Raw genomic sequence first — 22,631 nt, 5'->3', positions numbered from 1 at the left:
TCTGGGGGTCCTTGGGATCCCCGGGCACCTGGACATGGGGATTCTTGGGGTCCCCAATTCCCGTGATACCCAATCATGGGGATCCCCAATCCTCTGGATCCCCAATCCCTGGGATCTCTGATCCTCAGGATCCCAAATTCCTGGGGTCCCCAAACACCAGGATCTCCAATCCCCAGGATCCCTGATCCCCGTGATCCCCAATCCCTGGGGTCCCCAATCCCCAGGATCCCAAATCCTCAGGATCCTCCAATCCTCGGGATCCCCAATCCCTGGGATCTTCAATCCTCGGGGTCCCCAATCCTCAGGGTCCCCAATTTCAGGATCCCCGATCCTCAGGATCCTTGATCCTGGGCTCTCCAATCCCCGGAATCCTGGTTCCTGGGGTCCCCGATCCCCTTGATCCCCGATCCTGGGGATCCCGGATCCTTCCCGCGCTGTCTCCCGGCCTTGCCCATCCCCGGCAGCTCGGGCCGAGGGGGAGGGGCCGGGGGGGTCCCGCTGTTCCCGCTGCTCCCGCTGTTCCCGCTGCTCCCGCTGTTCCCGCTGTTCCCGCGCTGTTCCCGCTGTTCTCGTGTTTTCCTTCGGGGCGGGCCCGGCCCGGCTGCGCGGGACCCCCCGCGGCCGTGGGAAAACAACCCCACCCCCACCCCCCCACCCCCACCCCCACCGGCCGCATCGCACTCGAGCTTTGCTTTTATTGGTTTTTATTCCAGCACGGCCGAAACGTCCTCGATGTGGAGATTTGGGGGGGCCCAGTGTCCCCCCCAAATCCACAGGGAAGGGACGGCCGGGTCCTTGTGGTCACTGCTGTCCCTTTGCTCTTGGGGGGCGTTTGGAGCTCCTCCACCCCCAAATCCCACTCGTTCGTCCATCAGGAGCGGCGAGGGGGGAGGATTTTGGGGGTTCCCTGGTGTGCGGGGGCATTAACGGGGCCCTGTGGAGTTGCTGGATGGGGTGGGCTGGAGGGGGACCTGGAGATGCCGGGATTCGTCCTTCTGGGATCTTGTCCTGGTGGGGAGGGAGGGATGAGGGGCTTGGAGGGAACAGGGGGGTTTCTGTGGTGCTGGGATGGGCGTCCGTCCATCCTTCCATTCTTCCCTCCATCCATCATCCATCATTGATCCATCATTGATCCATCATCCACCAATCCATCATTGATCCATCATCCATCCATCCATCATTGATCCATCATCCATCCATCCATCATCCATCCATCCGCCCATCCATCCATCCATCCATCATCCATCCATCCCTCCACCCCCACGTTCAACCATCTTCTCTACCTCTGTCCCTCCCCACCCTCCATCCCATCCCACCACCCATCCATCCATCCCCTCATCCCTCTCCAGCCCCACCTTCCCTCCACCTCCTCCACGGTCTCGGGCAGGGCCACGTTCCGTGTCTCGGGCAGGAGGGCGGCCACCAGCCCCGAGACCACGGGCGCGGCGCCGTAGATGACGAAGGGCAGCGCCGGGAACAGCTCGCCCGCCATCTTCACCAGGGGCGCCATGATGCTGCCCAGCCGCGACATGGTGTTGGCCAAGCCCATGCCCGTCTGCCTGTGGGACACGCAGAGCTCCTGAGGCCACCTGAGGCACCACCGGAGGGTCCACCTGAGGCACCACCTGAGGCACCACCCAGCCACGTCCCCTCCTTACCGGATCACCGTGGGGTAGAGCTCGCCCGTGTAGAGGAAGACGCAGTTGAAGGACGCGGCCAAACAACCTTTCCCAAAGACGGCCAGGGCTGTCCGGAGTGTCCGGAGTTCTGCGGGACAGAGGGACACCTGGGAGTCACCTCAATGTCCCCACCTGGGCTGAGCTCACTTGACAAAAGACCCCAAACACCAGGATTTGGGGCAAATCCCCCATAAAAAGCTAAAATGACGCAACCTGGATGTTCCATCAATGGGTTGAGCTCGTCTGGGCCCTCCCAGGGAGGTTGGAGATGAGGGGACACCACTGCCACCATCCCTGGTCTCACCTCGTGGCACCAAGACGTTGGCCAGGATGGCCAAGCCGGCCAGGATGAGGGCGGCGGCCTGGGTGAAGCGGCGCCCCACGTAGGTGATGGTGAGGATGGACACCAGCTTGGCCGGGATGTCCACGGCGCCGAAGATCAGCTGGATCACGTAGATGTTGAACTCAAAGTTCTGCAGGTCCATGGCCAGCCCGTAGTAGGCGAAGCTGGTGGAGAACCTGAGCCACGAGGGGGGAGAGGAGGTGAAGATGTCACCCGTGAGGAGGTGTGGGGTGGCACGGGGAGGTTGAGGACGTGGAGGGGGATGGACAACCACCCACTGGTGTCCTCCACCGCCGGCCGTACCACACGAAGCAGAGGCAGAAGGAGATGCGGCGCAGGACCGGCGTCCGGACCAGGTCAACCACGGTGTGGCGGGTCTTTGACGACGTCATCTCCTTCTCCATGTGGGACCTCAGGGTCTGGAGGGACAGGGGGGGCTCTGGGATGCGGGTGGGGCACTGGGGACCCTCTTGTACCTGGGCAGGTCTGGGCAGGATGGGTGGAAAAAGGGAAGGGGGGGTCGTGGGTGGGTGGTGGGATGGAGGTGGTGGATTCATGGATGGGTGAGGGGATGGATGGGATGGGTGGAGATGGAGGAGATGGATGTCATTGAGATGATGAGTGGATGGATGGACAGGGTGCATAAGGGATGATGGATACAGTGACCATGGATGGACAGCATGGGGGTGGGATGGAGGTGGTGGGATGGAGGTGATGGATTCATGGACGGGTGGGATGGGTGGAGATGGAGGAGATGGAGGAGTAGGATGTCACTGGGATGATGAGTGCATGGATGGACGGGGTGCGTAAGGGATGATGGACACAGTGACCATGGATGGACAGCGTGGTGGTGGGGTGGAGGTGGTGGGATGGAGGTGATGGATTCATGGATGGATGGGATGGGTGGAGATGGAGGAGATGGAGATGATGGATGTCACTGGGATGATGAGGGGATGGATGGACGGGGTGCGTAAGGGATGATGGACACAGTGACCATGGATGGACAGCGTGGTGGTGGGATGGAGGTGGTGGATTCATGGATGGATGGGATGGGTGGGATGGGCGGAGATGGAGGAGATGGAGATGATGGATGTCACTGGGATGATGAGGGGATGGATGGACGGGGTGTGTAAGGGATGATGGACACAGTGACCATGGATGGACAGCTGTCCATGGGGTGAATATTCAAGGGATCCCTATAAAACACCCCAGGGACACCCTGGGGGACCCGATGGAGCCTTTTACTTCTATGTCGAGCTTGTCCCCTTCCTCCTTCTTCCCGTTGATCCTGGCCACCTTCTGGAGCTCCCGCAGGGCCTGGTGGGACCTCCCCACCATGACGAGCCACCGCGCTGACTCTGTCAGCCACCTGTGTGGGAGGGGACGGGGCAGGAGCCCAGGTATGGTCACTGTCCCACCTCCATCCCACCAGCAACGTCCCCCTGTCCCTCTGGTCATCGCCGCGTGTCCCCCATGTCCGTGCAGGCCCCACAGCTCCATCCATCCATCCATCCATCTGTCCATCCATCCATCCATCCATCCATCCATCCATCCATCATCCATCATCCATCCATCCATCCATCCATCCATCCATCCATCCATCCATCCATCCCTCCTCCTCCTCACCAGGAGTAGAGGAAGAAGCCAAAGAAGGGCAGGGACACCACGAGCTGCAGCTGGCGCCAGTCGGGGACGGCGAAGGCGACGCCGGCCAGCAGGAACTGCCCGGCAGTGTAGCAGTAGCCCATGAAGGTGCCCACCAGCGCCCGCATGTGCGTCGGCATCCACTCCAGAGCTGCGGGACACGGCACGTGGGGACCCCTGGGAGTGCCCACTGGCACCCCAGGGGACAGGGAGACCACCGGGATGGTGCCCAGGGGACAGGGAGACCACCAGGATGGTGCCCAGGGGACATGGAGATCACCAGGGTGGTGCCTGGAGGACACAGAGACCCCCAGGATGGTGCCTGGAGGACACGGACACCATCGAGATGGCTCCCACAGGTTGAGGGGGACACGGAGCCCACCCAGGTGGGCGCCCAGGGGTGACGTACAGAGGGAGACGCTGTTGAGGACGATGCCCGAGAAGGCCATGCCCGTCAGGAAGCGGAACAGGCAGTACACGCTGAAAGTGGGCGCGAAGGACGAGCAGGTGCCCATGGTGGCCATCTGCAGGTAGCACCAGGTGAGCACCGAGCGGCGGCCGAACCTGGGCGGGGATGAGGAGGAGGAGGAGCAGCCGGGGGTGAGGATGAAGAAATGGGGCTGGGGGAGGAGGAGGAGGAAGAGAAAGAGAGGAGGAGGAGGAAACAAGAAGGATGAAGAAAGGGGCAGGAGAAGGAAGAGGGGGTGAAGAGGAAGAGGGTGAGGAGGGGGAAGAGAGGTGAGGAAGGTGAGGAAGAGGAAGGGGTTGAGGAAAAAAAGGGGATGAGGAGGAAAAAGAGGACGAGGAAGAGAAAGGGAAGGAGGAAATGAAGAGGAGGCAGAGAAGGCGAGAGGACCCCCCTGGTGCCACCCCACCTGCCTGCAGGACCCCCTCACCTGTCCGAGAGCCCCCCGAAGACGCCGCCCACCAGGACTCCGGCCATGTAGAGCGACTGCGCCAGCTGCTTGAGCCCCCGGGAGCTGCACACCAGGTCCCACTGCCGAGGGACGAGGACACGGGGTGGGACAGAGCTCAGGGTCCCCTCAGGCCTCCCAAACCCCAAACCCACCAAAAACGGCCAAAAAGGTCAATGAATGGCCAACGGAAAGGTGACAATGAATGCTTGGCCACCTTGCCGGCATTGCTGTGGTTGGAAGGTCCATCCAAGGGTCCTGTGACCTCCTTGTGACCCCCTTGTGACCCCCTTGTGGATGGCCACCACCTCCCCATCCATCCCTTCCCCTCCTGAGCCTTCCTGGTGTTGACATCTCCACCGAAGGTCGAGCAGGGAAGATGCTCCAGTTGGGAGTGGTCAATGCCGTGTTGGCAGCAGACCCTTCGTTGGTGCCTCCAGGTGGGACCCACCCATGGAATTGGGTGAAAAGCCCACCAGACACCCCCTCAAAACCCCCCCATCGTCATCCCACCTCCGTGATGATGGTGCTGGTGAAGACGCTGCGGTCGTAGCTCCAACCATCCCCGCACGGCTCCGTCTCCGGCCAGGAGCTGTTGGTGGGCTCCGAGCCGTTGGCCTCCAAAAGCCACCACTGGGGCGTCACGAAGCGCCGGCACCGCTCCCCACGGGGCACCCAGACCCTCAGCAGGGCCTCGGGGTCGAGGCCGCTGGCGTTGGCCCCCGGGCGCGGGCGGCACCGGTGCTCGCTGGTGGCGGCGGTGAAGTTCTGAAGAAGGTTGTGGCTGGCCATCATCAGCACGGGCAGGGACAGGAGCAGCACCGAGAGCACCTGGAAGCGCCCCATGCCCCCCACGTGCTCCAGGAGGCTGGCGAAAGCCATCGTGCCACCACCACCGGGGCCGGGGAACGCCCCACAGCCATGCAGAGCCCCGGATTTCAGGGGTTTCACCCCAAAAACGCCTCCCTGTGCCACGCGGTGTCTTCCCTCCAGCAGCGCCCGGGGGTGGTCTCCTATATAACCCGACCCGAGGGTGGTTTGGGTTAATGTTTGACGTCTCCGGGGGGTTTTTGGTGGTTTTCCAGCAGGAGAAGGCAAAAGTGCAGCACAAAGGTGTCCAGGGGTAAAAAAAAGGTGTTTTCGGGGCAAAAGTCCCCCAAAGTGGGGCAAAACTGGAGCAATTTGGGGCAGGAAGACAAGGAATACCTCATTTATTTTAATTACTATTTTACAGCATTGCTGTTTTGAGGGGAAAAGTCAGGTTTTGGAGAGGGGCTGTCCAGGAGGTTGGGTGGCACCAGGGTGGGCACCGCAGGGAGAGGAGGTCTCCTGGCATGGACCAATGTCCGGCCTTCGCTGGCGCCTCTGGGTTAAATTTTAGCGATTTCAGTGGTCAAAAGGCGACCGAAAGGTGCTGACGGAGGTGGCCCTGCCTGGGTCAGCGCATTCCCCGCCGGGGGTTAATTTTTGATGGGGAGTTGATGGGGCCAAGGGACACATCAGAAATGGGAGCAAGGGCCGGGGTGGCCTCAGGGGACGGAAATCGGGGAAGGGGCATCGGGGCGGTGCCGGGAGGGGGCGGGGTGGGATTTGGGTGGTGCTTCTCCACCTTCCCTGGGATTTGGGGGGCGCCTCAGCCAGGAGAAGAGTTGGTTCGGGGTTATTTGGGATGGTCTTGTTGGAGGTGATGGCCAGCGTGGTGTTCTTGGTGCCACCTTATGTGAGGGGACTTTGGGGACACGGCTCTTGGGTAGAGTCCCATTGGACGAGGTTATGAGGTGTCACTAAAAATGGGGGTCTTGGGTGCCGCCTCATCGATGGACAAGGTTGTGGGGGGTCCTCATATGGAGATGACCTCCAAAAAAAGGGGTCCTGGGTTGTCCCCTCATTGGAAGTGACCTCAGGGACATCCTTGGGCATTGTCCCACGGGAGGTGACCTTTGATGTGATTGTTGGGGGTGGCCTGGGGGGGGCACAGATAAGAGCCCGAGACGTGTCCCCACCAGCGCTGTTTTATTCCTGCCCAGATGTCCCCACCCCAACGGGAGGTCACCGGTCACAACCCAGGTCTCCCCCCCAAGCTGTGGGGACCCCTGGGGTGGTGGTCGCTGGTGGCCAGGGCTGGGGGGCTGTGCCCACACCCAGGGTCCCTCAGGCCTCCTTCAGGGGGGGCCCGTCCTGGGGCTGGAGCGCGATCTTCTCCTTGGGGTCACCTGCTGGCTTCTGCTTGGTCCTGCAGGGGGGAGCAGGAGGAGGAGGAGGAGGAGGAGGAGGAGGAGGAGGAGGAGGAGGGTCATGGTATGGGTAGAGTGGCCCAGGCCGAGCATTCAGCCAGGCACAGAGCTCGTTCTTCTGCCAGCATATACATCCACCTGTCCCTCAATGCAGCCAGAGGTCCCTTGACCCTGAACCTCCTCATGGGTTGGGGTTGTCCATCATTGTCCATCATCCATTGATTGTCCATCATCCATCCATCCATCATCCATCCATTGTCCATCCATCCATCCATCCATCCATCCATCCATCCATCCATCCATCCATCATCCATCCATCCATCATCCATCCATCTTCCATCCATCATCCATCCATCCATCCATCCATCCATCCATCCATCCATCCATCCATCCATCCATCCATCTCTATCCATCATCCATCCATTGTCCATCCATCCATCCATCCATCCATTGTCCATCCATCATCCATCCATTGTCCATCCATCCATACACCATCCATCCATCCATCCATCCATCCATCCATCCATCCATCCATCCATTGTCCATCCATCCATCCATCCATCCATCCATCCATCCATCCATCCATTGTCCATCCATCCATCCATTGTCCATCCATCATCCATCCATCCATCCCTGTCCCCACCTGTTCTCCACCTCCTCGATGGTGTCGGGCAGGGGCGTGTTGAGGGTCTCGGGCAGGAACGCGGCCGCCACGGCTGCCACCACGGGGGCCACCCCGTAGACGGCGGGCGGGAGGAAGGGGTAGTACTCGTCCATCATCTTCACCAGCGGCGCCACGATGCCGCCCACGCGCGCCATGGTGCTGCCGAAGCCCAGCCCCGTCTGCCTGCGGCGCCGGGAGGGTCACGGGGGGCACGGGGCACCCTGGGGGTGTCCGGGGAGGGGTGACGGGGACCTGCCCCACCCTGGGGACGCAGGGACGGGGCGGTACCTGATGGGCGTGGGGTAGAGCTCGGTGGTGTAGAGGAAGACGCAGTTGAAGGAGGCGGACAGGCAGCCCTTGCCAATGACGGCCAGCGCTGTGCGCACCGTCTGCAGCTCTGTGGGGACACGCGTGGGGACACCGGGGCTGGGACACGGCGCGGGGGGACATGGGGACACCGGGGATGGGACACGGCGCGGGGGGACATGGGGACACCAGGGCTTGACCACGTTGCGGGGGGACACGGGGACACTGGGGATTGGACACGGGGTGGGGGGACATGGGGACACCGGGGATCGGACATGGGGTGGGGGGACATGGGGACACCGGGGATTGGACACAGGGTGTGGGGACATGGGGACACTGGGGATGGGACACAGGGTCTGGGGACATGGGGACACCGGGGCTTGACCACCATGCAAGGACACCTCGGGCAGGTGGGGATGAGGCCATTGGTTGGACACAGTGATGGAAACGTGGAGGAAGACACGTGACAAGTTGGGGGCACTGGTGGCCAGAGTGATGGAGACCCCTGTCCCCCTCCACACCCACCTGTGGGCACAAAGATGTTGGCCACGATGACCAGCCCGGCCAGGAACAAGGCCACCATGAGCGAGAGCCGCCGGCCCACATAGCTCAGGGACACGGTCACCACCACCTTGGCTGGGAAGTCAACGGCGCCGAAAATCACCTGGATGAGGTAAATGCTGACCCCGAAGTTCTGCAGGTCCATGGCCAAGCCGTAGTAGGAGAAACTGATGGAGAACCTGGAGTGAGGCAGGAGATGGGGGACCTTGAGGTGACTTCACCTTCCTGGGACAGGACAGGATGGGGACAGCAGGTGGGGGAGGAGAGGGTTGGATGGGTGGGGTCACTGGTTGGGTGTCCAGTTGTCCAGCCTTCCCTTCATGCATCTGTGAGTCTGACCAGCCACCTGTCCATCTACCCTTCCATCCATCCATCCATCATCCATCCATCCATCCATCCATCCATCCATCCATCCATCCATCCATCCATCCGTCCATCCCTCATCCATCCATCCGTCCGTCCCTCCTCGTCCCCAGCCCCACCAGACGATGGAGAGGCAGAAGAAGATGTGGCGGATCACGGGGGTCCGGACCAGGTCGGAGACGGTGTAGGAGGATTTCAGAGCTGCCAGCTCCTCCTTCATGTTGGACTTCAACATCTGGGAGAGGGGAAACGGGAGAGGTTGGGGAGGGGCCTGGGGGTGGTTTCCAGCCCCCATCCCCACCGCGGGGCCACCAGACCTCGACCGTGATCTTCTCCCCCTCCTCCTTGCGGTTGTTGAAGGTGGCCACGCGCTGCAGGACCTTCACTGCCCGCTCGGCCTTGCCCGAGAGCACCAACCACCGCGCCGACTCCGCCAACCACCTGCAGCCAGCCGGGGGAAACTGAGGCACGGCCAGCACGCCCCCCCCCACATCCCCACGGCCTCTCCGAGGGGCCCAACGTCCTACCAAGAGTAGAGGAGGAAGACGAAGAAGGGCAGGGACACGGAGAGCTGGAGCCAGCGCCAGTGGGGGACGGCGTAGGCCACCCCGGCCAGGATGATCTGGCCCAGGGTGTAGGCGAAGCCGGTGATGGCCACGGTGATGGCGCGGTAGGGCGTGGGGATCCACTCCACCACTGCCAGGGACATGGGGACACGGCTCACTGGGGGTGTCCCCACAGAGCTGGGGCCCTCCTGCTCAGTGCGGCCACCCCAGCACGGTCGGACGCGTCCACGCCGTGTGACCCCAGCATGGCCACAGGGATGTCCTCGCTCATGGGATGTCCCCGCCATGACCACAGGGATGTCCTCGCTCATGGGATGTCCCCGCCATGACCATTGGGTTGTCCCCACCCGTGGCCACAGGGATGTCCCCACCAATGACCATTGCATTGTCCCCTACATGGTCGTTGCGCTGTCCCCCTCCACGATTATGGCCATGTCCCCATCCATGGCCACAGGGATGTCCCCACCAATGACTATTGGGACATCCTTATCCATGGCTGTCCCCACCCATGACCATTGCATTGTCCCACCCATGGCCATGGCCATGTCCCCACCCATGACCATTGCGTTGTCCCCCTCCACGGCCATGTCCCCCTGCCCACGGGCTGTCCCCGTGTCCCCTCACCCAGGCAGGCGATGCTGAGGCCGAAGCCGGACAGCGCCATCCCCCCGGCGAAGCGGAACACGCAGTAGGAGGCGTAGTTGGGGGCGAAGGCCGTGCAGGTCCCCATCACCCCCAGCTGCAGGTAGGACCACATCAGCATGGCCTTGCGCCCAAACCTGCAACAGGAGCCACTGGGAGCCACTGGGAGCCATCCCAGGAGGGATGAACTGTCCAGAGCCCCACAGGGAAACTGAGGCACAGAGGGGCAGGGGGGTCTCTGCTGCCTTTACCTGTCTGAGAGGCCCCCCAGGACCAGGGCGCCCACCAGGACCCCGGCCATGTAGATGGACTGGGCCATCTGCCGCAGCTGCCGGTAGCCACAGACCAGGTCCCACTGCGGGGACAGGGGGACATCTGTCAGTCTGTCTGTCTGTCTGCATCTCCATCCATCATCCATCCATCCATCCATCCATCCCTTGTCCGTCCATCCATCCATCTCTTGTCCCTCCCACCTCACCCCAAATCCCACCCTCTCCCCTCCCTCCCCCCGCCCCCACAGAGGTGTTGTCCCCCCCAAGGACACCGTGGTCACCTCCCCACCCTCCCTGTCCCCGTGTCCCCGTGTCCCCACCTCGGTGACGATGGTGGCCACGTAGATGCTGCGGTCGTAGTCCCAACCGTCACGGCACGGCTCGGTGGCCCGGGGCCCACCGGTGACATTGGCCACGTAGCGCCGGCAGGACCCCAGGGTGACATCAGGGGACGCCAGGGTGACGTTGGACCACCCCAGCATGGCACCAGCGGGCCCCAGGGTGCCATTGGGGGACCCCCAGGTGCCATCAGGCTGGACACCGGCGTCATCAGGTGACCCCACGGTGCCACCGAGTGTGACACGGGTGTCACTGGCGCTGTGCAAGCCACTGGGGGACCTCAGGGTGGCACCAGGTGACCCCGAGGTGCCACCAGGAGAGCTCAGGACGGTGTCGGAGCCTCTCAAGGAGTCACGAGGGGCCGCTGAGGTGGCACCGGGGACAGCGGGGGTGGCACTGGCTGGTGCTGGGGTGGCACCAGGGACAGCAGGGGTGGCGCTGGGGACAGCGGGGACACGGCAGCGGTGCGGGGGGACGGCGGCAGTGAAGTTCTGCAGGAGGTTGTGGCTGGCCATGAGCAGGATGGGCACCGCCAGCAGCGCCGTCTGCAGCACCTGGAACCGGCCCAGGCCCCCGACCTGCGCCAGCACCGCCCCGAACGGCATCGCGGGGACACCGCGGGACACGGGGACACTGCCGGACAGAGGGACAATGCTGGACAGAGGGACAATGCTGGGGACAGGGACACTGCTGGACATGGGGACAATGCTGGGCACGGGGACAATGCTGGACACTGGGACACTGCTGGGGACAGGGACACTGCCGGACAGAGGGACAATGCTGGACATGGGGACAATGCTGGACACGGGGACAATGCTGGATATGGGGACACTGCCGGACAGAGGGACAATGCTGGGGACAGGGACACTGCCGGACAGAGGGACACTGCTGGGGACAGGGACACTGCTGGGGATGGGGACACTGCTGGACAGAGGGACAATGCCGGACAGAGGGACAATGCTGGACAGAGGGACACTGCTGGGGATGGGGACACTGCTGGGGATGGGGACACTGCTGGGGATGGGGACACTGCCGGACAGAGAGACAATGCTGGACATGGGGACACTGCTGGACATGGGGACACTGCCGGACAGAGGGACAACGCTGGACAGAGGGACACTGCTGGACACGGGGACACTGGGGTCTGGGGACATCTTCACCCATGGGGACAGCAGGACATGGGACACTGGGACAGAGGGACACCAACATAGGGGACACAGCCAACCCCAGGGCCATGGGGACACGGGACAGGGAGGGGACACGGAGCCGGGGACGTGGTGGCCACTGGGGACGGTGTCACCACTTGCGTCACACGTCCCCAACCCCTCTGATGTCCCCATCCCCTCGCAGCGTGTCCCTGTCCCTGCTCCACCTCGGCGCAGCTCCCCAGGGATGGGGACATCCGGCCAGCTGTGGCTCCGTGTCCCCTCTGTGATGTCCCCAAACCCTCCCTGATGTCCCCAACCTGTCCTGTGTCCCCCCACCATGTCCCCAACCTGTCCCGTGTCCCCTCTGGGATTTCCCCAACCCAACCCCTGTCCCCACCACACCCCCAGTGTCCCCAGCTTGTCCCAGTGTCCCCCCACGATGTCCCCAACCCGTCCAATGTCCCCAACCCCCCCAACAATGTCCCCAACCCCTTCCTGGTGTCCCAACCTGTTCCTGTGTCCCCCAAATGTCCCCCCCAGTCCTGCCCCAGGAATCCCCACCTGTCCCCACCTGTCCCCTCCTGTCCCCTCCTGTCCCCTCCTGTCCCCTCCTGTCCTCCAGGTGCCACCCCCATCCCGAGGTCCCCCCCACTGTCCCCATCTGTTGTCCCCTCACCCTTTGCTCCCCCAAACCCCACCTGTCCCGGGGGTCCCCCAATTGTCCCTGTTCCCCCTGTTCTTGTCCCTCTGTCCCTGTCCCCTGTCTGTCTGTCCCGCTGTCCCCCCCATGTCCCACCTGCTCTCCCGGCGCTGTCCCTGTCCGTCTGTCCCCCTGTCCCTGTCCCTGTCCGTCTGTCCCGCTGTCCCCCCGTGTCCCACCTGCTCTCCCGGCGCTGTCCCGCTGTCCCTGTCCGTCTGTCCCTGTCCCGCTGTCCCCCTGTCCGTCTGTCCCTGTCCCTGTCCCTGTCCGTCTGTCCCGCTGTCCCTGTCCCTGTCCGTCTGTCCCGCTGTCCCCCCGTGTCCCACCTGCTCTCGCGGCGCTGTCCCTGTCCGTCTGTCCCTCTGTCCGTCTGTCCCTCTGTCCCCCCGTGTCCCACCTGCTCTCGCGGCGCTGTCCCTGTCCGTCTGTCCCTCTGTCCGTCTGTCCCGCTGTCCCCCCGTGTCCCACCTGCTCTCGCGGCGCTGTCCCTGTCCGTCTGTCCCGCTGTCCCCGCCGCGGTCCCTCCGTTACACAACGAGGCCAAAATCGCCGCTTTTGGTGCCACCGGGATTAACGGGAGGGGGGGGGAAGGAGGCGAATTCCAGCGCCGCGGGGGGGTCCGGACGCCTCTGGGTCCCCCCGCCCGCCCTGCCGGGGGCTCCGCGGCCCCTCAGGGGCCCCCCGATGGATCAGCACCCCCCGAGCCCCTCCCCACATTTAGGGACCCCCCCCCCACCTGTTGGTGTCCCCACTCCGGACCCCACAGAGCCCCCAGGAGCCCCTCGAGGTGCCCCAAGAGCCCCCAGAGAGCTGTCACGGCCTCCCCGAGCCCCTATAGACCCCCCATAACCCCTATAGACCCCCCATAACCCCTATAACCCCTATAAACCCCCCTAAATCCCCCCAAGCCCCTACAGAGCCCCCCGAGCCCCTAAGGACCCCCTAAAATCCCCTTAAAGCTCCTATAGGCCCCTGACAGCCTCTATAGGAGCTCATTGACCCCCCAGACCCCTCTAACCCCCCCTTTTTAGGGTCCTACACACCCCCCCGCAGGCCCCTATAGATCCTATAAGTTCTCGGTGCCCCTGCAGGTCCCTAAAACCCCCCAGAGACCCCAAAAGCTCCCCCATTGCAGATCCTGTAATTGCCCTAAATGCCCCCATCGCCCCCCAGGTACCCTCAGCTCCCCTATAAATTCCTATAGACCCCCTATAAATCCCCCAAAATCCTCGACAGACCCCCAAGATCCCCCTATAAATCCCTACAACCCCCCAAACCCCATAAGCCCCCCCAAAAAACCCCAAAATCCTCTCGGACCCCCCCCAAAAATCCCCCATAGGGGCCCGTGGGGGCTCTGCCGCCCCCTGGTGGCCGAGGAAGGAAATGGGAACTGGGGAGGGGTCCCGGGAATTTGGGGAGGGGATTCAGAGGTTTGGGATCCCAGAATTTTTTAAGGGAAAACTCAGAGATTTGGGGGTCTCAGAGTTTTTGGGGTCTCAGGATTTTTTTGGGGTGGGTCTGAGAATTTTTGGGGTCACAGAGTTTTTTTGGGGTCTCCCAGGGTTTGGGCATCTCAGGGTTTTTTTTGGGAGGGGTGCCAGGAATTTGGGGAGGGGATTCAGAGATTTGGGATCCCAGGATTTTGGGAGGGGTCCCAGTTTCTGGGGGGGTCCCAGGGTTTTTTTTGGGGGGGTGTCCCAGGACTTTTTAGGAGAAAATTCAGAGGTTTTGGGGTCCCAGGAATTTTGGGGGGGGAGTGGGGGGGGGGGTCCCAGAGTTTTTTTTTTGGGGGGTCCCAGGAGTTTTTTCGGGTGGGGGGGTCCCAGGTTTTGGTTTTTTTTGGGAGGGGTCCATATGGAAACAGGAACTTTATTGAGCCGATACAAAAACCCCGACTCAGCAAACGCCCCCAAAGAGCCCCAAAATCAGCCCCCGACCCCCCCTGTGCCCCCCACCACCCCCAAAAAGGGGTCCCAGGTGTGTCCGGGGGGGTCCCAGTGCTCCCAGTACCCTCCAGCCCCCCCAAACTGGGGCCAGGCCCAGCTCCCAGTAAGGCCCAACTGGGAGGGGGGGGCCCGACCCCGGAATGGGGGAAAATCCTGGAGAAAAGGGTAAAAACTGGGGGGTGGGGGGCGCTAGGAATCGTAATCTTCATCCTCCTCCTCCTCCTCGCGGGCGCGGGGGGGGCCGGGGGCCGGGGGGAGCCCCCCCGGGAGCCCCCCCGGGAGGGTGGGGGGGCCCAGGGGGGCGAAGGGGACCCCGGGGCTGCGGGAAAAGGGGACGGTGAGGGGGGAGAAAAAACCCTTAAAAAACCCCAACCCCCCCCAAAAAACCCACCAAAAACCCCCAAACCCCCCCCCCAAAAACCCCCAAAAAAACCCAAAAACCCCCCCAAAAAACCCCCAACTCCCCCCCGAAAAACCCCAAGAAACCCCCCTCAAAACACCCCCCCAAATAACCCCCAAACCCCCACCAAAAAAACCCCAAAAAAACCCCAAAAAAAAACCCAACCCCCCCCAAAAACCCCAAGAAACCCCCCCAAAAATCCCCATAAAAGCCCTAAACCCCCCAAAAAAAATCCCCAAAAAAACCTCAACCCACCCCCAAAACACCCCCAGCCCCCCTCCCAAAAACCCCAAGAAACCCCCCCAAAAAAACCCCAACCCCCCAAACCCCCCCCCCAAAAAAAAAACCCAAATAAACCTCAAAAAAAACTTCAAAAAACCACCAAAAACTCCCCAAAAAACACCAAAAAAAAACTCCAACCCCCCCCAAAAAACCCCAACCCCCCAAACCCCCCCCCCCAAAAAAACCCCAAGTAAACCTCAAAAAAAACTTCAAAAAAACGCCCCAAAACCCCCCAATAAAACACCCAAAAAAACCCCAACCCCCCCAAAAAAACCCAACCCCCCCCAGGAGCCCCCAGGCCGCACCTGTTGAAGGTGAGCGGGGGCGGGGCCGGGGGGGGCTGCGGGGTCTCCTCGTCGCCGTCGCTGTCGCTGTCCTCAGAGTCCTCCTGGGGGGGGCAGGGGGACAATGAGGGGACCCCCCCAAAATCCTCCCACACCCCCCCCATGCCCAGGGGATCCCCAAAACCCCCCCAGGACCCCCCAAACCCCCCTCACCTCCTGCTCCGAGTCTGTCCCCGATTGTTTTGGGGTCCCCTTGGCCCCGGGACCCCCGTTCTTGCGGCCGCTGCCCGGGCGGCGCCCCCTGAAAGAGACCCCCCCTCATTAGAGACCCCCCTGGCCCCAAACTCCCCCTCAGGGACCTCAAAACTGCCCCAAACCCCCCCCCCTCAGGGACCCCAAAACTGCCCCAACCCCCCCCCTCAGGGACCTCAGGTGTGGGGAGGGTCTCCCAGGTGGGTCCCAGAGGAACCTGGGGTCCCTCAGGTGTCCCTCAGGTACCCCAGGACCCTCCCCAGGTGTCCCAAGAGTATCCCCAGGTGTCCCTCAGGTGTCCCAAGGGGTCCCTCAGGGCTCCACAGGTGTTCCCCAGCTACACCACAAGGGTCCCCAAGGTGCCCAGAAGCGTCCCCAGATATCCAGGGGGGTCCCCAGGTGTCCCCAAAGTATCCAAAGGTATCCCCAGGTGTCCCCCAGGTATCCAGAAGTGTCCCCAAGTGTCCCTCAGGTGCCCAGGGATCTCCCCAGGTGTGTCCCCAGGTATCCAGGGATGTCCCCAGGTACCTGGGTATGTCCCAGGTGTCCCCCAGGTGTGCCCAGGTGTGTCCCAGGTGTCCCCCAGGTACCCAAGTGTGTCCCCACAGTATCCCAGGGCTGTCCCCAGGTGTGTCCCAGGTGTGTCCCCAGGTGTGCTCACCTGCGGGGGCCCCTGTCCCCGTCGCCGTGGGTGTCATCGCCGTCCCCCTGCATGTCGGGCACGGCGGCCACCAGGTCCTTGAGGAAGTCGAACTGCTGCTCCAGCTCGATGCACTGCTTCCTGTGGGCGGGGCCTCAGACCACACCCACACCTGCCCGGCCCCGCCCACACCTGCCCAGCCACACCCAATGCACCCGGGATGGGCCACACCCACCCGGCCACGCCCAACACACCTGGGACAGCCACACCCACCCCAAAAGTGCCTCAGGTGTGTCAGGGACACTTCCCCCCAACTCCCTGAGGTGGCCCAGGTGTGCCAAACAGGTGGGGACAGGTGGGGACAGGTGAGGGACAGGCGAGGACACCTGAGGACGGGTGGGGACAGGTGACGGAGAGGTGGGAGACAGGTGAGGACACCTGGGGACAGGTGAGGCATTCACAGGTGAGGGACACCTGGGGACAGGTGAGGCACTCACAGGTGAGGGACACCTGGGGACACCTGGGGACAGGTGAGGCACTCACAGGTGAGGGACACCTGGGGACAGGTGAGGCACTCACAGGTGTGACGTCGTCATGGTCTTGGCGTTGCGGGACTGGGTCACGTGACACGCCTTGCGCAGCAGCGACTCCAGGAACAGCTCCAGGGCCCGCGCTGGGAGCGCAGAGCTAAGGACGGACGGACGGACGGACGGACGGACGGACAGGTACACAGGTGACACCCCAGGGATACCCACAGGTGTGCGGGACAGACGGACAGACAGGTGTGCAGGGACAGACGGACAGGTGCGCAGGGGACACCCCCAGGGACACAGAGACAGCCCCAGGCACGCAGGTGACAGCCCCAGGGACACAGGTGAGCAGGGCGGGGTCCCAGGTGTGCCCAGGTGTGCCCAGGTGTGCCGAGGATACAGATGATGACGGGCACGGCGGCCGCCACCTTCCCGATCTCCTCGTCCGTCTGCATGATCTTCTTGATCCGCGCCTGCACAGAGCCCCACACTCACCTGAGCGCTCACCTGGAGCATCCCGCGCTCACCTGGAGAGCCCCTCCCTCATCTGAGCCCCCCTTCCTTCACCTGAGCCCCCCTTCCTTCACCTGAGCCCCCCCTCCTTCACCGGAGAGCTCACCTGGAGAGCCCCGCCTACCCCAGGCCGCGCCCCCACCTGCCCCCTCACGTGCGGCCCCGCCCGCCCAAACCCCGCCCACCCCTCAGCCTCAACCCCGCCCTCACCGCGGTTCCCATGGTGACCCTCATGACCCCACCCTCGTTGCCATGGTGACGTGACCCCCGCCCGTTGCCACGGTAAGCCCCGTTTCCCCGCCCCGCCCGTTGCCATGGTAACCCCCATTTCCCGCCGCCCGCCCCCCCCCGTTTCCATGGCGGCCCCGTCCCCCTCAGCCGGTACCGGCGGGAAGCGCGCGTTGTATTTCTTCTTCTTGCTCGGCATGGCCGCCTCGCTGGCCCCGGGGGATCCCGGGGGATCCCGGACGGTCCCGCCCGGCCCCGCTCCCGCCGCTCCCGGCCCCGCTCCGGCCCCGGCCCCGGCCCCCGCTCGGCTCCGCCGCGGCCTCCCCGGCGCGCCCCGCCCCGCCCCTTCCGGGACGAGGCCACGCCCCTTCCCGCCAAAGCCCCGCCCCGGCAGAGGCAGCGCCAAGATGGACACGCCCCCGTAAATAAACCACGCCCATAACAAAAACCACGCCCCTGTGTGTACAAGCCACGCCCCTCAGCTGTCAATCAAACGCAGGCGGGCCTTGGACCGTTTATTGGGGTGGGGGGAGAGGGGCGGGGCTTTCCCCTCCCCCCCAAAGGCACTTCCATGGGGGCGGGGCTAAGGCTGGGGGGAGGGGAGGCCACGCTCCCATTGGCTGCTGTGCCCCGGGGGGCGGGGCGAAGCGGGGATCCCCCCTAAAAAGGCACCCAGGAACCCCCCCCCAGTAGCTCCCAGTAACCCCCAGCAGGCACTCGGTGTCCTCCCAGTCGCTCCCAGTAACCGCACAGAATTCCCAGTTGTGACTCCCAGTTGTGTCCCAGTAACCGCAGAGAGCTCCCAGTGACTCCCAGTACACCCCAGTAGCCCTCAATGCTCCCCAGTAGCCTCCCAGTAACCCCTGAAAGCCTCCCAGTGACTCCCAGTAAGTCCCAGTAAACACTAGAAGCTTCCCAGTAACCCTTAGAACCCTCCCAGTAACTCCCAGTAAAGCCTCAGACCCTCCCAGTGCCCCCCAAACCACCCCCGTAGCCCCCCGAGATCCATCCCAGTGACTCCCAATAACCCCTAAAGGCCTCCCATTGACTCCCAGTAACTCCCAGTTAACACTAGAAGCCTCCCAGTAACTCCCAGTACACTCCAGTAGCCCTCAGACGCTTCCCAGTAACTCACCGCAAGTCCCAGTAACCCCCGAAAGCCTCCCAGTAAGCCCCAACAAACCCTAAGACACCTCCCAGTAACTCCCAGTAAAGCCTCAGACCCTCCCAGTGGCTCCCAGTAGCCCCCCATGCCCCCTCCCAGTCCGTCCCAGTGTGTCCCAGTCAGGAGGAGGGGAACTGGCTGAGGAAGGCGCTGAAGTCGAGCTCGCCCAGGGAGGGCAGCGAGTCCTCCCCACCGCCCCCCAGCTCCGCCCCCAGCCCCATTTCGGGGGGCGCCCCCGGGGCGGGGGGGGCCTGGCTCTGCACCAGGCGGGCGATGGCCTCGGGGTACGACATCAGCATGGGGGGACCCCCCGCAAAATCCTGGGCGGGAGGGGGGGGCAGCTCTGAAACCCCCCCCCCAAAATCTGGGGAGGGGTCCCCGAAGTTCGGGGGGAGCTCGGGGGGTCCCAGCAGGCGCTGGAGCTCCGAGGGGTTCAGGGGGTCCAGGGGGGGGAAGGGGGAGTCCCCCAAAAGGGCCCCAAAATCCAACTGGGGGGGGGTCACGCTGCTGGACCCCCCCCCACCCCCGATTTGGGGGATTTGGGGGATTTGGGGGGACCCCTCCTCAAATTGCAGCTGCAGCAGCGCCTCCGACAAAGGCTCGGCCTCGGGGGGGGGCGGCGCCCCCAGGAGCCCCCCGGGACCCCCGAAAGAGAAGGAGGGAGCTGGGGGGGGAGGGGAGGGTGAGGGAGGGGCTCAACGCCCCCCAATTTCCCCCATTGTCCCCCCAAAATCGCCCCCAGCCCCATTTACCCCTCCCCATTTACCCCCAATTTCCCCCTCCCCAATTCCCTCCTTTCCTCCCACCACCCATTTTCCTCCCCCAGTCCCTCCCAGTCCCTCCCAGTGCTCCCAGTTCCTCCCATTCCCAGTGCTCCCAGTCCCTCCCAGTCTCCCCCAGTCTCCCCCAGTCCCTCCCAATTTGTCCCAGTCCCTCCCAGTCCCTCCCAGTTTGTCCCAATTTGTTCCAGTCCCTCCCAGTCCCTCCCAGTCTCCCCCAGTCCCTCCCAGTTTGTCCCAGTCCCTCCCAGTTCCCCGCTCACCCGCACTGGGGGGGTTCTGGGGGGCCGGGGGGGCTCTCGAGGGCACCGCCAGGCGCCGGGGGGGCCGCGACTCGCTGGAGGCTGGAGCTGGGGGGGAAATGGGGGTCAGGGACCCCCCCAGGGACCCCAAATACCCCCTGGGACCCCCAAAAACCTCCTCAGAGACCACCCCGGGGACCCCAAATCCCCTCTGGAGCCCCCCCAGGGACCCCAAACCCTCCTGGGATCCCCCAAATCTCCCGCAGGGACTCTCAATTTCCCCTCCAGACCCACCAGGGACCCCAATAATCCCTGCAAATCCCCCCCAAAGCCCCCCAGGGACCCCAATAATCTCCCCAGGGACCCCAATAATCCCCTCAAATCCCCCCCAAAGCCCCCCAGGGACCCCAATAATCCCCCAAATCCCCCCGAAGCCCCCCAGGGACCCCAATAATCCCCCAAATCCCCCCGAAGCCCCCCAGGGACCCCAATAATCCCCCCAGGGACCCCAGTAATCCCCCAAATCCCCCCGAATCCCCCCGAATTCCCACCGGGCAGGGGGCTGCGCTGGATGAAGGAGCGGAACGTTTCCCGCGTCCGCTTGCGCTTCTCCTCGATGCACTGCAGGTCCCCTGCACCAGTGACACCAGTGACACCAGTGAGATCCCAGTGAGGCCTGGCACCTGCCTGAGACCCCCTGCGAGCCCCCCAGACCCCTCCCCAAGCCCGCCCTGGTGGGGCAGGAATGGGAAGTCAATGGGAGCTGCAATGGGAATAGGAATCAATGGGATCCAGGGAGCTGGGAACGCCCCAGAGTCACCTGAGGATGCCCCAAAAGGACCCTGGAGCCCCCCAAACCCACACTAAGGACCCCATAACTGCCCCATAGCCCCCTGTAGCCCCCTCCCCAAGCCCACCCTGGTGGGGCAGGTAGCAGAAATCCACGGGGGCGCTGTGCTGGCGATCCGAGGGCCGCTGCAGCTCCGTGGATCCAGAATGTCCCATAGGGACCCCATAACTGCCCCTAGCCCCCCATAGCTGCCCCACAGCCCCCCCTAGCCCCCTGCCCAGGCCCACCCTGGTGGGGCAGGTATCTGAAGTCCACGGGGGCGCTGCGCTGGCGGTCCGAGGGCCGCTGCAGCTCCATGCGCACGGTGACCGGGGCGCGCAGCGCGGGGTCCCGGAAGGGCGGCGTGCGGAACACGATGGCGACCTGGCGGTGAACGTCGGCCTGCGCGAACGAGCCCTTGGCCTCCCAGCCCTCGGCCCAGAAACGGACCTCGATGTCCTCTGTGGGGACAGGGGGACACCGTGGGGACACCGTGGGGACAGCAGGGGACACCAGGGGACAGGGCATGGGGACACTGACAGGGCATGGGGACAGGGACGGGGACAGGGACGGGGACAGGGACAGGGACAGGCCTGCTTGAATGAGCCCTTGGCCTCCCTGCTCTCAGCCCAGAAACGGACCTCGATGTCCTCTGTGGGGACAGGGACACCGTGGGGACACCGTGGGGACAGCAGGGGACACCAGGGGACATGGAGAGGGCTCAAGGACAGGGACAGGGCATGGGGACAGGGCATGGGGACAGGGACACGAGACAGGGACACGCATGGGGACACAGACACAGATATCCCCAGGTTTTGGGGGTCCCAGGTCCAGGGTGTCCCATTTTCGGGGTGTCCCCAGTTCAGGATGTCCCAGGTTTTGGGGTGTCCTGTTTTTGGGGTATTTTTGGGGTATTTTAGGGGTATTTTTGGGATGTTTTCAGGGCGTTGTTTTTGGGGTGTTTTCAGGGTGTTTTCAGGGTGTTGTTTTCGGGGTGTTTTCGGGCTGTCCCTCACCTTTCTGCACCTTGTCACACAGCAGGAAGATCTCGTCCCCGCCCCGGCAGCTCCCGGAGTTGCGGTTGACGCGGCAAATGCGCAGCTCGGCCGTGCTGGGGGCACCTGGGGACACCGGGGGGGACAACGGGGTCACCGCGGGGTCACCGGGGTCACTGGGGACACCGGGGGGGTCCCACAGGTGTCCCACAAGTGTCCCAGGTGTGTCCCCAGGTGTGTCCCCAATGTCCCCAATGTCCCCCCAGGTGTGTCCCCAATGTCCCCAGGTGTGTCCCCAATGCCCCCCCAAGTCACTCACGGTTGTCGTAGATGGGCTGGGACAGGACGGGGGGGAGAGGCCGCAGCCCCCCCGGGCCCCTCACCCACACCTGGAAGCAGAGCCGGACGGCGGCCAGGTCGTACTCGCCCCCGCGCTGCTCCGCCGGCACTGGAAACCAGCACAGACCAGTATGAACCAGTACAGACCAGTACAGACCAGTACAGACCGGTATATACCGCTATAAACTTGTATAAACCACCATAAGCCACCATAGACCAGTATAAACCAGTGACACCCCCAGGTCGTACTCGCCCCCGCGCTGCTCCACCGGCACTGGAAACCAGCACAGACCAGTATGAACCAGTACAGACCAGTACAGACCAGTACAGGCTGCTATATACCGCTATAAACTTGTATAAACCACCATAAGCCACCATAGACCAGTATAAACCAGTGACACCCCAGGTCGTACTCGCCCCCGCGCTGCTCCGCCGGCACTGCCCAGTATAAACCAGTATGAAACGATATGAACCAGTATAAACCAGTGACACCCCCAGGTCGTGCCCAGTATGGACCAGTATATCCCAGTACACACCAGTCCCCTCCCAGTCCCTCCCAGTCCCTCCCAGTCCCTCCCAGTGCTCCCAGTACCGTTGAAGGGGTTGTTGTTGGTGCGGATCCGCTCGGCCACAGCCGCCTCCAGCTCTCGCTTCTTCACGCACTGAATCCCCAAATTCTGGAAACTGAGCCCAAAATCGGGGAATTCGCAGGGGGGTCAGGGCTCAGTTTGGATTCTGGGGTCCCTCCGGACGCTCCAGGGAGGAAACCCCAAATTTTGGGGGCTCCCAGGAGTCCCGGGAGGGTACTGGATTTTGGCAGTTCCCCCCCTTT

General features: G+C 63.6%; 4 protein-coding genes and 1 pseudogene across 7 annotated transcripts in view; all 5 read right to left on the bottom strand.

Moving 5' to 3' along the window:
* Nucleotides 1-795: 795 nt before the first annotated feature.
* On the bottom strand, nucleotides 796-4,853 carry LOC129133905 (solute carrier family 22 member 6-A). Its single transcript, XM_054653585.2, has 9 exons — nucleotides 4,563-4,853; nucleotides 4,076-4,230; nucleotides 3,649-3,817; nucleotides 3,268-3,391; nucleotides 2,326-2,441; nucleotides 1,984-2,198; nucleotides 1,659-1,767; nucleotides 1,356-1,559; nucleotides 796-1,008 (listed from the first exon to the last, which is right to left on the bottom strand). Exons 1-9 carry the CDS (start codon nucleotides 4,607-4,609, stop codon nucleotides 924-926), a joined length of 1,224 nt encoding a protein of 407 aa, XP_054509560.2. The 5' UTR covers nucleotides 4,610-4,853; the 3' UTR covers nucleotides 796-923.
* A 231-nt stretch (nucleotides 4,854-5,084) lies between these two features.
* LOC143692298 (solute carrier family 22 member 6 pseudogene) lies at nucleotides 5,085-5,576 on the bottom strand (annotated as a pseudogene).
* A 952-nt stretch (nucleotides 5,577-6,528) lies between these two features.
* LOC129133916 (solute carrier family 22 member 6-A-like) lies at nucleotides 6,529-13,027 on the bottom strand. 4 transcript variants are annotated; one of them, XM_077172398.1, is made up of 11 exons: nucleotides 12,472-12,494; nucleotides 10,509-11,160; nucleotides 10,168-10,271; nucleotides 9,899-10,053; nucleotides 9,236-9,404; nucleotides 9,026-9,149; nucleotides 8,828-8,943; nucleotides 8,310-8,524; nucleotides 7,767-7,875; nucleotides 7,458-7,661; nucleotides 6,529-6,813 (listed from the first exon to the last, which is right to left on the bottom strand). In XM_077172398.1, exons 2-11 carry the CDS (start codon nucleotides 11,130-11,132, stop codon nucleotides 6,732-6,734), a joined length of 1,902 nt encoding a protein of 633 aa, XP_077028513.1. In that variant the 5' UTR covers nucleotides 11,133-11,160; nucleotides 12,472-12,494; the 3' UTR covers nucleotides 6,529-6,731. The 4 variants fall into 4 exon arrangements, with proteins under 4 accessions (XP_077028513.1, XP_077028512.1, XP_054509571.2 ...); XM_077172397.1 differs by lacking the exon at nucleotides 12,472-12,494 and adding an exon at nucleotides 12,702-12,730 and having other exon boundaries at nucleotides 6,530-6,813; XM_054653596.2 differs by lacking the exon at nucleotides 12,472-12,494 and adding an exon at nucleotides 12,844-13,023 and having other exon boundaries at nucleotides 6,532-6,813.
* A 1,201-nt stretch (nucleotides 13,028-14,228) lies between these two features.
* On the bottom strand, nucleotides 14,229-17,763 carry DRAP1 (DR1 associated protein 1). Its single transcript, XM_054653598.2, has 7 exons — nucleotides 17,608-17,763; nucleotides 17,110-17,182; nucleotides 16,759-16,852; nucleotides 16,201-16,320; nucleotides 15,501-15,588; nucleotides 15,309-15,391; nucleotides 14,229-14,640 (listed from the first exon to the last, which is right to left on the bottom strand). Exons 1-7 carry the CDS (start codon nucleotides 17,647-17,649, stop codon nucleotides 14,511-14,513), a joined length of 630 nt encoding a protein of 209 aa, XP_054509573.2. The 5' UTR covers nucleotides 17,650-17,763; the 3' UTR covers nucleotides 14,229-14,510.
* Nucleotides 17,764-17,952: 189 nt separating this feature from the next.
* LOC129133920 (transcription factor p65) overlaps nucleotides 17,953-22,631 on the bottom strand; it is a 7,521-nt gene continuing 2,842 nt past the window's right edge. The window contains exons 7-13 of the mRNA XM_077172434.1: nucleotides 22,392-22,483; nucleotides 21,780-21,908; nucleotides 21,482-21,586; nucleotides 20,714-20,926; nucleotides 20,188-20,268; nucleotides 19,658-19,744; nucleotides 17,953-19,279 (exon numbers count right to left, since the gene is read on the bottom strand). Coding sequence (XP_077028549.1) covers nucleotides 18,735-19,279; nucleotides 19,658-19,744; nucleotides 20,188-20,268; nucleotides 20,714-20,926; nucleotides 21,482-21,586; nucleotides 21,780-21,908; nucleotides 22,392-22,483 — 1,252 coding nt within the window. The 3' untranslated portion in view covers nucleotides 17,953-18,734. The remainder of the gene's footprint in view (nucleotides 19,280-19,657; nucleotides 19,745-20,187; nucleotides 20,269-20,713; nucleotides 20,927-21,481; nucleotides 21,587-21,779; nucleotides 21,909-22,391; nucleotides 22,484-22,631) is intronic.

The sequence above is a fragment of the Agelaius phoeniceus genome, chromosome 38, assembly GCF_051311805.1.
Source record: "Agelaius phoeniceus isolate bAgePho1 chromosome 38, bAgePho1.hap1, whole genome shotgun sequence".
NCBI lineage: Eukaryota > Metazoa > Chordata > Aves > Passeriformes > Icteridae > Agelaius > Agelaius phoeniceus.
The sequence above is the reverse complement of the archived record's forward strand: the minus strand, read 5'-3'. Positions and strand labels throughout refer to the sequence as shown.